Source organism: Leptodactylus fuscus, chromosome 5 (assembly GCF_031893055.1).
Source record: "Leptodactylus fuscus isolate aLepFus1 chromosome 5, aLepFus1.hap2, whole genome shotgun sequence".
Taxonomy (NCBI): Eukaryota; Metazoa; Chordata; class Amphibia; order Anura; family Leptodactylidae; genus Leptodactylus; species Leptodactylus fuscus.
In genome coordinates this window covers 114,042,749-114,058,912 of record NC_134269.1, presented here as the reverse complement: position 1 = coordinate 114,058,912, position 16,164 = coordinate 114,042,749, and the positions used below count along the sequence as shown (strand labels likewise).

Here is a 16,164-nt window from a genome sequence, read left to right as displayed (position 1 = left end):
TGTCAGGCATTAGGGGTGCATAGCTCCCTTCCTGTTCTTTTAATCTAGGGATATCCTCCTTTACTGTCTCATGCACTTTTACTAGTTCTATCAGGACGGAGACATTCTCTTTTTCCTGGGTTTCCCTGGACTTTTTTCAGAAGTCCCAAGTCATCCACTACTAGTAGGTGAGTCCACAATTGGTTTAATTTACTCTCTTTTGGGACCGCCGTGTCCATATATGTGGTGATTGAGGTGGACTTGTTGTTTGTCTTATGCGGGATTTTTTATGTATTTATCTATTTTAACCAGTTTATTAAAGGTTATGTTTTATTAGTGTTACCATTCCATTTGCTCCTCTTTGGATTGTATGCATTGTGGTGAGCAATTATTCATTTTTTGACTTGAGTTATTGTACTTCGTTCTGAAGAACCTAGCACATAATGAGCATTATACAGTGAGTCATTTCTCTTGTGGTGACACTGCATGGCAATTGAATATTTACAGCTTGCTGACTTCCCCACAAATGACTGCTGGAAGTCTTAGCTGAGGGATAGCCCAAGAGAGATGAACTGGCCGCAGTCACTCTTGCACTTTAAGATGTAAACCATTTGCTCCTTTTTGGATTGTATGTTCTTCAGAACGAGAGAAAATCTATGAAACTCTTTTCTCTGATGAGGACATTAAAAAAAGAGGTATTTTCTAAGGGGTTCATCACACTACTGCTGGTGAGAATCAGGCTCCATTCCCACAGAGTAACGCGCCAGGCATTCAGACACGTATGCACGTAACAGAGTGTGAGCACTCAAAACAGATCCCATTCACTTCAATGTGTGCCGGCTTACGGGCGCTACACATTGAAATCAACGGGAGGCTTTTTAACCTTTAAAGACAAAAAATATCTAAAGCAGATAATGCTGCATGAAGGCATGTATGTAGTCTTCTTCCTAACCAGGCTGATGCAGCCTCTTGAAATATAAAAAAAAAAAAAAAAAAACTTGAGTCTTCGGTAGTTGATACCTTTTTTAATGGCTAATATGAGAGAGTGAAGGGTGTGGTGTGGGAAGACAGGCATGTCCCAGCCAGGCAGCTAAAGGGTGTATGGTAAAGATTCACACCAGGGAGGTCAGCTGACTAATCAGGCCCTAATAACAGTCTGAGTGTGAGGACTAGCAGGGTGGCACCACACTGACAGAGCTGACCTGTCCAGACCGGAACGCCAAAGCAGGTACTGTGCCACCCGTTGTTATTGCCAAGGTGGGAGACTGGTAGCCAGTCTGTATAGTCAGGGAAAAGTTTCCTTACATTTAAGTTAGTTTTCTCAGCCAAGAAGGATTTTGTTTTGTTTATTCTGTGGCTTTGCAAAAGCAGTGTATGCGTTACATGTGAATAAAGCCTGAACTTGTGTGTAATCCAGTGTCTGTGTCCCTGTTTCCTGCACTGCTACAAGCATCTACCTGAGCGATTCCCCACACTAACTAATAATGATGACAGATTACAAGCTTTCGGGATGTCTCAGATCCCTTCCTTGGGTATATTTGAGATTATATTTTATTATTATATTATTATATTATATTTTATTTATTATATTATATATATTATATTTTGAGATCCCGAAAGCTTGTAATCTGTCATCATTATTAGTTAGCCATTAAAAAAAAGGTATCAACTACTGAAGACTCTCAAGTTTTTTGTTTTTTTATGTTTCATACCCACTGGCTAACATGGTACAAAAGCAACCCCCATGGTAAGTTTCCAAGGCACTCCTGTTGAGAACTCAATGCCCTAAATATTCTGAAAAGCCAAATAAGAGGATACCACATGTGTTATACAATAGAGAAATCGATGTATAGGAGTACAAAAGTAACAAAATTACAGAGTAGCAGCAGGGTCACCAGGCTCTAAAACTACGACAGCCAAGGAGGTGCAAATAGTTAGGTAAGTAGATAAAACATTGGTTGAGACAAATATGAAAGTCTTAATAATAAAAGGTTCCTTCAAATCTCATACAGATAGGAGGGTCTGGGAGTAGAACTACATGAAAACCTTTCACATCCTCACAGCTGAAATGAATGGACAACATGGATTTATGTCACTCTGACCTGGACCAGATCAGAGGACAAAATTACTTTCACACTCCTTATCTAAAAAGTACTCCAACTATTTACAGCTTCAGCCATTACTCCCTGCCTCTTCTTGATAGTCCTTTTGTATATCACTTGTCTTCTTTGCTATACTATTCTTTTTATGTATAAATGGGTGTCACTTCAGAAATTGTGCTATACCATGGCTGACGTAGAGAACTAAGTAGTCTGCATTTACCTAGTCTCTGTACATTAGAATTTTCATCCTGTTAAAATGTTATGAATTATAATTATAGGGTTTTATGTACTCTAATGGTTAAAAACAGACAATAAATATTCCATGAGCTACAACACTTCTGCATCCCGTATACAAGCACTACAATTATGTATAGCAATGCTCCATAAAAGTAATTTTACAATAATTCAGAACTGATCATATATTATTATCTTGCTGAGTACAATACTTACATCTAGAAATCTGACAATAGTCCCAGGGTATTAGAGGATTATCAGTATAACACCAGGGTCCATGAGCGTCATTGTCAGGATTTCTGCAGTAATTTTTTTCAAGTATAGAAACATCTGGCTCTCGGAATGTATGTCTACAATATAGCAAAAAGGACCAGTTTAGTGAAAAATAATTTTTAATAATGAATAAAAATTTTTTTTAAATTTGCATACCTTCGCACATCGACCATATTTTTCTCCCACATGGTACACGTAAGTCTGAATCGTGTTCTAGATATGGTCCCTTTGTAGGTGATGCCATTGCCATAGTAACACTCTGAAAATACCAAATATATATTAAAGCTAAAAAAATCAGGAAAAAACAAAAGCAGACACCAAAATCCCACCCAAAGGCAAACAGCAAAGTCTCTGAGTAGCAGCTGCTCCAGTGGTTTCTACTTTACACAAATGAAAAGAATAGAAGCTTTACAACTCAAACCAAACAAGTCTCTGATTGAAAACCAAGACCAAAAGGCTGAATAAATACACAAATGGATTAAAGTCCTTTTTATTAAAATGAAAAAAAAAAAAAGAAAAGCCATCTGGAAAAGAAAAATCTTCTTCTGTACTGATTTGTTTACAACACGTTTGATATGTGAATACAGGAAGAAGAATCTTTAGGAAAATCTTGTAGGAGTTCTGTCAAGTGTTGAAAAGTAATATTGAAAGTACTTAGAATTTGCTGTGTACTGTAGAGTAATATCACTGCCACTAATTTATATAATAATTGGCTTAGGAATACTTCTCCGTAGCATTTATTAATAAAATGTTTTACAGTATGTGCATAGATCTGTACAAGCCCCTTTCAGAGGAAGGGACCAGAAATATCTGCAACAAATTTCCAACATGTGAACATAACCATATATACGCATCATAAAGTATGGAGGTATCTGTAACTACAACTCCTCTCTATGTCCTAGAGAGCTACAAACAGTACAGTAGCTGTCATCTACCTGCTCCATGTATTGTATGTTTAAAATAAATAAATTCCAACATACTGATCATGTGAAAGTGAACACTCCAATTTTATTAGCAATTCAGCAACAGGTAATGTTTAGGTCTTTTGGACCTTTAACGGAGATCAGATTGTGGGAGTACTGGAGGAAAACACCATACTGAAGAGCACAAAGTGAAGGGTGGCTGAGCCACAATAGAAGGATATGCTCCCTCTTTGCATCTTTTACATGAGTGATGTAACATTATTATCTACAAGTAACATTCTAATCTATATTGAATGGCTGATCAGTCATCCATTTATAGTTATAGTGATGATTTCCTGCTCTCAGTCTATTGTTACTGCCTGAAAAAGCAAATAAATGTAAATTACAAAACTGCATATGATGTGACTACCAATATCATATTTAGGGTAAGTTCACACAGGGATTTTTGGAACGGATTTTGACGTGGAAGCTGCTTCAGAATCCGGTCCAAAAAACGGCTAGCTACGACTGGATGCCGATGCAGAGTATCGGCATCCAGCTGCGACATTCCGCTCCAGATTAGGCCCAAATTAATGGGCCTAGTCAGGAGGGAGTGTTCGGGCCGCGAACGCAGTGGCGGATTCCACCGCGGAATCCGTGGCAAGAAGGGGCAGGTTGCTTCTTTTTTCCACAACTGGCAGAAAACCACTAGCAGAAGAAATAAGTGAATGGCTCCCATTGAAGTCAATAGGAGGCGTTTTTTTGGAGCCGGATTCTGATGCGGATTCTGCGTCGAAATCTGTCCCAAAAAATCCAGTGTGAACTTACCCTTAGGGCAAAAGCAAAACCACAGAATAATGGAAGCGATACCCCATTAATCTAAAAAAGTGAAGGATTTATTAGTCCTAACACTAACCAAATCCAACTTTTAACTAATTTTTAATTCGATAGATAATTCTGATATTGTTTGTGTAGGTAATGTAGCATCCAGAATACCAGTACCAGCTGTCAGTAAATCAAGTAACCAATAGCTCATCCTGTCTAATCATCAAACTTAACTAATTTGCTTGTGATAAATGTATCACTGCGTCCCATTGATCAACCTTTCCTCACCTCTTCTCTTTTTCCCTCTGATACCCTTCCACTGTCCTTTGTTGTCAGTGCTGACGCATCTCTCTCATCAGATATACTCATATTCACTTAAAAAAATGCTACCTGTCCTTAACAAAATATTCAAGGAGCTGAATACTTCTATCCAGATCATTCTCATCTTCAAGTTATTTTTACAACTCTGAGTTTTGCATTACTCCATTATGCAAAAGTCTGATTACATTTATATATTTGTGAGGTTTGACAATGCATTTGAAGGCTGAGTTTATCATTGTGGATAATAGCATTATTTCTGCATTACCTTGATTTAGAAAGTAATCACAGTTAACAAAGCATGTATAATGATAACACATAGCACTAAATTCTCTATATACAGTATAAGAGCGTGTTCATACTGCTGATTTTATACTTATACGTCGGCATGGAATATGCAGCAAAAAATATTTTTAGTCTGCCTCCCATTTCAAAAAATCTGCACCATTGTATAAATGCTGAAAATCCACATTGCGGACATAGAAACTGACATAACAATTTTTAAGGCTCGATCAAGGCAGAAACCGCAGAGTATAGCCAAATGTGGACTAGGCCCATTGAAAGGGACTAATCATCAAGCCAAAGCAAGACTGTTTAAGCTACAAATCTGCTGCAAAAAGCCAAAGATCAACCTCATAGGAGTTTTTTTTAATGAAAATCTAATTTTTCATGAAAATGCGCTATTTTTCCCTTTCCCAAGAAAGTGTGTTTAGTTTTTAACCTCTTGCTGTCGCAGGCACTTTTTGATTATGTTTGACTCCCCACCTTCCAAACCCCATAATTTTGTTATTTTACCATTAACAGAGCCATGTGAGAGCTTAAAGTTTGCTGGACAAATTGTACTTTGTAATGATACTATTTAATATTCTACACAATGTACTAGGAAAGTTGGAAAGAAGTTCTGAATGGGGTGGAATTGGAAAAAAACTGTGTTTGTGCAACTTTCTTACGGGTTTTGTTTCAGTGTTCACTGGTATTCCATGGATCAGTACAATTCTAGGAATAACAAATTTATACAAAAATTCTTTTTACATTTAACCCCTTAATTGGGTTTTCCCATCTCAGTGTTTCAGCAGCTTTGCCTGCAGCCTGCTCTTCTCACTTCCTGTATTTCTCCCCCTCCCCCTTCCTCCCTCTTGCTGAACAGGACACACACTTCTTATGCAGATCAGATAATATGCATATGCTTGTACAGAATTGACTCAGTGTTATCTGTGTGTTTACATAGAGAGATAGCAGATTTGGCTCTATCAGCAAACTGCAATTAGCGGAACGATTTTCCAGCCAGCAAGAGCAGTGAGCAAGTGACATCACTTCTCCTATAGGTCCATGGTTATAGCAACACAGTGTAAACAATGGGAGGAATAAGGTCACATATCAGGAGAACAAAGCAGAATTCTAAAGCAAAATATTTAGGAAAAGTCTTCAATTTACATAAGCTATCAGTATAGATAAGACCCTTGGGATGGCAATACCCCTTAAATTTCAAAACTTTTAAAAATAATTTTTTTTTTTTTTTGAGTTGCCATATTTTTACTCCCATAACTTTTTTATACTTCTGTGAACAGGGATGCATAAGGCATCTTTTTTTGTGAGGACCAGATGTACTTTTTAATTATACCATTTTGGGAAATATCTGATGTTTTGATCACTTTTTGTTAAAATTTTAATGGGAGGTGAAATGTTGAAAAAAGCTGTGGTTTGGCTCTTTTGATTTTTTTTTCCGCTACAGCATTTGCCAGATGGGATAAATATTTTAAGATGTTTGTACATTAGTCCTTTTTGGACATAAGGATGTTTAGTATGATTCTTGTATTGCAGTCTATGGGACTTTCGCTACTCCGCTATTGCGGGCCATTTTTTTGACTTTGGGGGAGTGTAAGCAAATACACTGCCTGCGACTAGAATGAACTCCGATCATCAGTATTAGATCTAGTTCTCCAAGGCACAGTGCATTGAAGACCCGGTAGCTATGGAGTCTTCTCTGCTTCAGAGCAGCTGACATCTTTAAAGACTTCACATCCACCGCAATAGCACCTACAGTTTGCTGTAATAGTAGTATGTGCAAATAATCTCTACAAATATAGGAAACACACATAGTTAGGATATGTGAAGTCTTACCCTTCGTTCACATCTGCGTTCAGTATTCCGTTCGGGGAGTCCGCATGAGGACCCCCTGAATGGAATACTGAACGCAACTGCAAGCGCTGTGCATCGAAAGCACACAGACCCCGTAGACTATAATGGGGTCCGTGTGCTTGCAATACGCTGCCCGCACGAATCATGCGGGCAGGAAAGTAGATTGTAAACTACTTTTCTGTCCGCAGGATCCCTGCATAGATCTGGCGGCAAGCACACGGACTCCATTATAGTCTATGGGGTCCGTGTGCTTTCACTGGCACACTACTTGCAGTTGCATTTGGTATTCTGTTTGCGGGGTCCTCATGCAGACACCTCCGGATGGAATACAAATGCTGACGTGAACGAGGCTTTAATGATCAAAGCAGGCCAAATTTCTGAGACCTACATAAACACCTAGACATAGGGGGCTAAAATTATAATGTACCACAGAAACCTCTTTTTATTTCTCTGAACAGTATCACTGGGGATAAATGAAGGTTCCTAAAGATGGCTATCCATTGACCAGTTATAGTATATACTAGTTATTTATTATCTAGTTATCTCAGGTTTTACCTTCTACTAAAGTTCTACAAAACTGATCAGATAAAAACAAATATATTACTTCCTTCTATTGTTTTCAGGGCAGTAAATCACTTCACATAGTCTAATGCATCACAGTCACACATGCAGATCTCATGCTTGTCATATTTATGGTGACCTCTCACACTCATCAGACTCAAGCCTCCAGCTAAGACTAGCTTCTGAGATCTTGGAGCCGAAAAATATATTTTTTTTACTGGCTTTTAATTTATTGTACATGCATTTTGTATGGGTTGGGTTTTTATTTTATATGAAACAATTGTTAAACTGAAAGCAGGTCAAAAAGCGAAGGTAGTTTATATAAAATATCATAAAGATGTATAAAACCATTCTCAATGACCTAATATTTAATTTGAAATAAACCTTTAGTCTAGACCAAGAGTTTCTAAACCTTTGGTGTCTCTGAGCCATATTGGAAAAAGAAGCGTTGTCTCGGACCTCACATTAAAAACACTAACTAAAGCTGATGAGCACACTTAACGGAAGCTGCACACTGCCATAAATCTGAAGTCATGCATGTGTATACAAATTGTACATATAATTATCTTATGTGACCTTATGAAACATAGTCACAAAAAATTCATAGAGTTAGATTCATGAAGACTGCTGTTATTAATGCCAGTCTTTATAATCCTTTGCCCCATCACCAGCACAGGGTGCACATGGAGAGAAATTTATACCAGCTCATAGCTGGCGTAGATTTCATCATATACATCTGATTCTGGTGGAAATGAGGATAATGCAAAAAAAAAAAAAGAAGTCACAATGTTTTTGTGCAAAAACTGCATATGTGCAAAATGTGTTGTGACTGTTTATTAAACTGGCATACAGGACATAATAAATCTTCCACAATATGTTTTAAGTTTACAATTATCCTTGGTGCACACTCATAGCCATCTTGGGTCACACATGACCCTTGGGCTGTGAGTTGGAAAACTTCCATTAATATTGCTCCTGTTGTGAAACATTTTAGCTTTTCAACCCTAAATGAACATAAAGCAGATATATTTTACGTGACACAAAGTTATAGTTAAACGTTACCGTGATGATTTGATGCTTCACATTTTGGTATTTCTGAACAGTGACCAATACGAACATTTGGATCTGTCGTGAAACACCATGGGTACTCTGATCCATCAGGATTTCGACAGTAATTTTCACTTAGATCCCTAGAAGAGATGTAATGAACAGAAATGCATTATTTTCCTGAGCAAGGTATATTTATCTTTAATAAATACATTAAATACATGGTCACAATATTTTGGGCAAGAAACCAATTTGATGATTGGGCATACATTTGAATTTTGTATGGGCAGCCACTAAGCAATTCTGATGTCTCATGCTGGAGAATCTTGTTACTTGTAAGGATATTCACCCTCATTTTGTAAAAATGCTCTCTCTCTCTCTCTCTCTCTCTCTCTCTCCCTCTCTCTCTCTCTCTCTCTTTCTCTCTTTCTCTCTCTTTCTCCTCCTCATCCCTCTGCTAAACTGACTATGCTGGAGCTAAATTGGATGTCTTCATTGATGATCAAAAATCGAACAACATTTTAACTTTTGACTTTCATGCTCCATATGTCACCACCACTACAGTTTTGAATGTGAAACTGCTATCATTTTATAAATAATCCTCTTGGCTATATCATACATAAATTTGACTCACAGCTATTTCGCATATGATTAGTTATGCACATTCTTAGCATGTAACTGCATTGTCCCTGTTTTGCTCCTGGTGGTGGAAACATCTTTTTCTTCTTGTAATCAAAAATTGCAACCAGTTCTCACATTCCCTAGTAGAAATATAAAAAACAAAAAACTTGCAAGTCTTCAGTAGGTGATACCTTTTTTAATGGCTAACTCATAATGATGACAGAATATGACGTTTCAAAGCTTCCTCTGAGCTCCTTCTTCAGATATATCTAAAAACACTTTCTGCAGGCTGCATATACACTCACCGGCCACTTTATTAGGTACACCTGTCCAACTGCTCGTTAACACTTAATTTCTAATCAGCCAATCACATGGCGGCAACTCAGTGCATTTAGGCATGTAGACATGGTCAAGACAATCTCCTGCAGTTCAAACCGAGCATCAGTATGGGGAAGAAAGGTGATTTGAGTGCCTTTGAACGTGGCATGGTTGTTGGTGCCAGAAGGGCTGGTCTGAGTATTTCAGAAACTGCTGATCTACTGGGATTTTCACGCACAACCATCTCTAGGGTTTACAGAGAATGGTCCGAAAAAGAAAAAACATCCAGTGAGCGGCAGTTCTGTGGGCGGAAATGCGTTGTTGATGCCAGAGGTCAGAGGAGAATGGCCAGACTGGTTTGAGCTGATAGAAAGGCAACAGTGACTCAAATAGCCACCCGTTACAACCAAGGTAGCCAGAAGAGCATCTCTGAACGCACAGTACGTCGAACTTTGAGGCAGATGGGCTACAGCAGCAGAAGACCACACCGGGTGCCACTCCTTTCAGCTAAGAACAGGAAACTGAGGCTACAATTTGCACAAGCTCATCGAAATTGGACAATTGAAGATTGGAAAAACGTTGCCTGGTCTGATGAGTCTCGATTTCTGCTGCGACATTCGGATGGTAGGGTCAGAATTTGGCGTCAACAACATGAAAGCATGGATCCATCCTGCCTTGTATCAACGGTTCAGGCTGGTGGTGGTGGTGTCATGGTGTGGGGAATATTTTCTTGGCACTCTTTGGGCCTCTTGGTACCAATTGAGCATCGTTGCAACGCCAAAGCCTACCTGAGTATTGTTGCTGACCATGTCCATCCCTTTATGACCACAACGTACCCAACATCTGATGGCTACTTTCAGCAGGATAATGCGCCATGTCATAAAGCTGGAATCATCTCAGACTGGTTTCTTGAACATGACAATGAGTTCACTGTACTCCAATGGCCTCCACAGTCACCAGATCTCAATCCAATAGAGCATCTTTGGGATGTGGTGGAACGGGAGATTCGCATCATGGATGTGCAGCCGACAAATCTGCGGCAACTGTGTGATGCCATCATGTCAATATGGACCAAAATCTCTGAGGAATGCTTCCAGCACCTTGTTGAATCTATGCCACGAAGAATTGAGGCAGTTCTGAAGGCAAAAGGGGGTCCAACCCGTTACTAGCATGGTGTACCTAATAAAGTGGCCGGTGAGTGTATATATTTATAACTGGATACAGGGATAGGATTTCAGGAGGGAGGTGGGAAGAGGCTTATTACTATATACATATAAAAACAAATAATCAATCCCTAGTTCCCAGAGTCTTTATCTTTATGGCTGTCTTAGTTCAAAGATTTGTATAAAAAGACATAAATCCACGTAATGTGTTCAAACCACTATCTAGAGATTTGAATAGTGTCATGCACTTGTACTCATAAATCAGTCGCTGTTTTCTTGATTTAAAGTTCCCTCTTAAAATCAAAATTTTCATGTCACTGGTGATATTATGATCTTCCTGGCAGAAATGTTTTGGCACGGGAAGGTCTATTCTCTGTTGTTTAATTGTATGGCGATGGGAATTGATTCTCATTCTGAGTTTCTGTCCGGTCTCTCCAACATATAGCTTTTTCAGTAGATTTTCATAGATTTAAAATCCCATTTACATTCACCTGTAACACACCTAATGTAGTGTATTTGATCATGTGCACCAAATGTTCCACTGAAAATCTAGGGCTGTGCGGTCCTCCAAAGAAAAGCTGCCCACACCATTACTAACCCACTGCCAAACCAGTCATGCTGAAGGATTTTGCAGGCAGCAGATCGCTCTCCACGGCGTCTCCAGAATCTGTTACATCCGTCACATGTGCTCAGTGTGAACCTGCTTTCATCTGTGAAGAGCACAGGGCGCCAGTGGCAAATTTGCCAATCCTAGTGTTTAGTGGCAAATTCCAAGCGTCCTGCACGGTGTTAGGCTGTGAGCACAACCTCCATCTGTGGACGTCAGGCCCTCATACCATCCTCATGGAGTCGGTTTCTAACTGTGCATACACATGCACATTTGTAGCTTTCTGGAGGTCATTTTGCAGGGCTCTGTGAGTGCTCCTCCTGTTCCTCCTTCCCAAAGGTGGAGGTAGTGGTCCTGCTGCTGGGTTGTTGCCTTCCTACGGCCCCTTCCACATCTCCTGTGTACTAGCCTGTCTCCTGGTAGTGCCTCCAGCCTCTGGACACTACGCTAACAGACACAGAAAACCTTCTTGCCACAGCTCACATTGATGTGCCATCCTGGATGAGCTGCACTTCCTGAGCCACTTATGTGGGTTGTAGAGTACGTCTCATGCTACCACTAGTGTGAAAGCTCAACCAATATTCAAAAGAGGCCAAAACATCAGCCAGAGAGCATTAGTACAGAGATGTGGTCTGTGGTCCCCACCTGTAGAACCTTCCTTTAATGAGTGTGTCTCGATAATTGCCAATAATTTCCATCTGTTGTCTATTCCGTTTGCACAACAGCATGTTAAATTGATTGAGCATTGTGTGTGTGTGTATATATATATATATATATATATATATATATATATATATATATATATATATATTGTATATATGTAATAATCTATCCTATGTAGGTATCATAATCATCTTTCACAGATCTCTGTCAACAAACTTTCACCTATTTTGGATTTAGAATCACTTCATTATTGAAGAGCTAACATACAATGTGATGTATTTTATCAGCAAAGCATTTTCCAGGGTAATTTGCAGTTTTCTGCAGCAACTCAACAGTCTACTATCTATGTATACAAGAGCAAATTTATATTTCACTGTATCAGTGATGCACATGGTAATAAAATAAATACTGCTAATAAGTGCAAGCCATTCTCCTTGAAGTCTGCATTCTCTAACTCCTTAGTCATGTTTAAAGTGCTTAATATAAAATCCAGCTACATCAGTGCACACCATCCAGTCCTCTCTCATTCTTTACAATCACTTTTAATATGATTAATGACTTGAATACTAAAGCATACTTGTGATCTAACATATGCCTGAATATGGTCAATTTTTTTATTCTGTTAATTGTCTTGTTCTTTGCTCCAACTACTGCCCTTCCCCCACAATGTTTACTTTCAATAACATACATTGAACTCATTCGACATACTGTATTTCTGCAGTAGTGATGTTGTGATTTACTTTCCAGATTTGATTCTTGTCTTACAGTTGGTGATACCAGAAGTCTACATATAAATAATTAGGGCATGTTCTTAGAATCCCAGGTTACATTTTTTGATCATAAAAAAAATTGTCACTAAGCTTGTCATGTCTCTGTCATAGAAACTAATGGTTGTGTTATGATGGCAAGTTCATCACAAGAAGTCAAAACTAATGACTTGATTGCTCATAAATAGGTAGATAGATAGATAGACTGACAGACAGACAGACAGACAGACAGACAGACAGACAGACAGACAGACAGATAGATAGATAGATAGATAGATAGATAGATAGATAGATAGATACAGTCCTATGAAAAAGTTTGGGCACCCCTATTAATCTTAATCATTTTTAGTTCTAAATATTTTGGTGTTTGCAGCAGCCATTTCAGTTTGATATATCTAATAACTGATGGACACAGTAATATTTCTGGATTGAAATGAGGTTTATTGTACTAACAGAAAATGTGCAATATGCATTAAACCAAAATTTGACCAGTGCAAAAGTATGGGCACCTCAACAGAAAAGTGACATTAATATTTAGTAGATCCTCCTTTTGCAAAGATAACAGCCTCTAGTCGCTTCCTGTAGCTTTTTTTTTTTTTAATTCAAAGTTTTTTATTGAGTCATTTTACAAATTTTTCACAAAATACAAAGGGTGGGAAGGGGTAAAGGGGAAGGGAGGGGTTACATATAGGTAGGAGAAGGGGGAAGGGGGGGGGTAACCACAAATATACGAGACATGCATCCAATAAGCAATTAATAATAATATATACGGAACATATGTCGGTATAATATTAATGGTAAGTTAAACAACCAATCAACAACCTAAATGAAATGCTTCCTGTAGCTTTCAATCAGTTCCTGGATCCTGGATGAAGGGATTTTGGACCATTCCTCTTTACAAAACAATTCAAGTTCAGTTAAGTTTGATGGTCGCCGAGCATGGACAGCCCGCTTCAAATCATCCCACAGATGTTCAATGATATTCAGGTCTGGGGACTGGGATGGCCATTCCAGAACATTGTAATTGTTCCTCTGCATGAATGCCTGAGTCGATTTGGAGCGGTGTTTTGGATCATTGTCTTGCTGAAATATCCATCCCCGGCGTAACTTCAACTTTGTCACTGATTCTTGAACATTATTCTCAAGAATCTGCTGATACTGAGTGGAATCCATGCAACCCTCAACTTTAACAAGATTCCTGGTGCCGGCATTGGCCACACAGCCCCAAAGCATGATGGAACTTCCACCAAATTTTACAGTGGGTAGCAAGTGTTTTTCTTGGAATGCTGTTTTTTTTTTGGACGCCATGCATAACGCCTTTTTGTATGACCAAACAACTCAGTCTTTGTTTCAACAGTCCACAGGCTTGTCCAAATGTGCTTTTACATACCTAATGCGACTCTGTTTGTGGCGTGCTTGCAGAAACAGCTTCTTTCTCATCAATCTCCCATACAGCTTCTCCTTGTGCAAAGTGCGCTGTATTGTTGACTGATGCACAGTGACACCATCTGCAGCAAGATGATGCTGCAGCTCTTTGGAGGTGTCTGTGGATTGTCCTTGACTCTTCTCACCATTCTTCTTCTCTGCCTTTCTGATATTTTTCTTGGCCTGCCACTTCTGGGCTTAACAAGAACTGTCCCTGTGGTCTTCCATTTCCTTACTATGTTCCTCACACTGGAAACTGACAGGTTAAATCTCTGAGACAACTTTTTGTATTCTGCCCATGAACAACTATGTTGAACAATCTTTGTTTTCAGATCATTTGAGAGCGGGCTGTCCATGCTCGGTGACCATCAAACTTAACTGAACTTGAATTGTTTTGTAAAGAGGAATGGTCCAAAATACCTTCATCCAGGATCCAGGAACTGATTAAAAGCTACAGGAAGCGACTAGAGGCTGTTATCTCTGCAAAAGGAGGATCTACTAAATATTAATGTCACTTTTCTGTTGAGGTGCCCATACTTTTGCACCGGTCAAATTTTGGTTTAATGCATATTGCACATTTTCTGTTAGTACAATAAACCTCATTTCAATCCTGAAATATTACTGTGTCCATCAGTTATTAGTATCAGTATATCAAACTGAAATGGCTGCTGCAAACACCAAAATATTTAGAACTAAAAATGATTAAAATTAATAGGGGTGCCCAAACTTTTTCATAGGACTGTAGATCATAGTTGCACTTGGCTTTCTTTTGATTCAATTTCTTTTCCAAAGTTCTGTCCAGGCACGTATTAAACTCACATAATACTTTGCTTCTCATCAAAATAACCAATTTCTAGAGGTAAAAAGTTAAAGTATGAACTCCACTGAGGCAAAAATGATATACATGAGCAAAATTCTTCTTGAAGCAATGAGCTGCATTTTGGCCCAACATAAGAATATTAAAACGTGAGAAATATGTTTCATATTGTTCCAATTTTGGCAGAAGTTTAACTTTTTTTATGATTGCCATGCCGACTGTTCTGAATCCATCATTCATTATGAGAACCTTCTATGTACAGTAGTTTCTTAAAGATATCTTGATAATTAGATGAATAAATTAATGATTAATTAAAATCTTAAAGTAAGTGTGGCATTAGTATTAGCAATTAGAGATGAGCGAACACTAAAATGTTCGAGGTTCGAAATTCGATTCGAACAGCCGCTCAATGTTCGTGTGTTCGAACGGGTTTCGAACCCCATTATAGTCTATGGGGAACAGATACTCGTTAAGGGGGAAACCCAAATCCGTGTCTGGAGGGTCACCAAGTCCACTATGACACCCCAGGAAATGATGCCAACACCTCTGGAATGACACTGGGACAGCAGGGGAAGCATGTCTGGGGGCATCTAACACACCAAAGACCCTCTATTACCCCAACATCACAGCCTAACAACTACACACTTTACACACTCAATACCACCTCTCTGACAGTAGGAAAACACCTTGAAACATGTGTATTTGGCACTTGCAGTGAGGAGAGCTTGTCACCAGCAGTGAATTTGGCCCTTGTAGTAAGTTGAGGTTGGCACCAACATTTGTTTTGAAAATCAGGGTGGATTGAGCCTCTAACCAGCAGAGTTTGGGCAAATTCATGGTGGAGGGAGCCTCTAAAAACCCCAGTTTGGACCAATTCATGGTGGAGGGAGCCTCTAACCAGCCCAGTTTGGGCAAATTCATGGTGGAGGGAGCCTCTAAAAAACCCAGTTTGGACCAATTCATGGTGGAGGGAGCCTCTAACCAGCCCAGTTTGGGCAAATTCATGGTGGAGGGAGCCTCTAACCAGCCCAGTTTGGACCAATTAATGGTGGAGGGAGCCTCTAACCAGCCCAGTTTGGACCAATTAATGGTGGAGGGAGCCTCTAACCACCCCAGTTTGGACCAATTCATGGTGGAGGGAGCCTCTAAACAGCCCAGTTTGGGCAAATTCATGGTGGAGGGAGCCTCTAAAAAACCCAGTTTGGACCAATTCATGGTGGAGGGAGCCTCTAACCAGCCCAGTTTGGACCAATTAATGATGGAGGGAGCCTCTAAACAGCCAAGTTTGGACCAATTCATGGTGGAGGGAGCCTCTAAAAACCCCAGTTTGGACCAATTCATGGTGGAGGGAGCCTCTAACCAGCCCAGTTTGGGCAAATTCATGGTGGAGGGAGCCTCTAAAC

General features: G+C 39.3%; 1 protein-coding gene across 1 annotated transcript in view; it reads right to left on the bottom strand.

The window, feature by feature from the left end:
* The window catches only part of HGF (hepatocyte growth factor), a 144,102-nt gene that overhangs the window by 18,352 nt on the left and 109,586 nt on the right, over window positions 1–16,164 (bottom strand). Inside the window, exons 9-11 of the mRNA XM_075274052.1 lie at window positions 8,396–8,523; window positions 2,745–2,847; window positions 2,532–2,665 (exon numbers count right to left, since the gene is read on the bottom strand). Of these exons, the coding sequence (XP_075130153.1) occupies window positions 2,532–2,665; window positions 2,745–2,847; window positions 8,396–8,523 (365 nt within the window). The remainder of the gene's footprint in view (window positions 1–2,531; window positions 2,666–2,744; window positions 2,848–8,395; window positions 8,524–16,164) is intronic.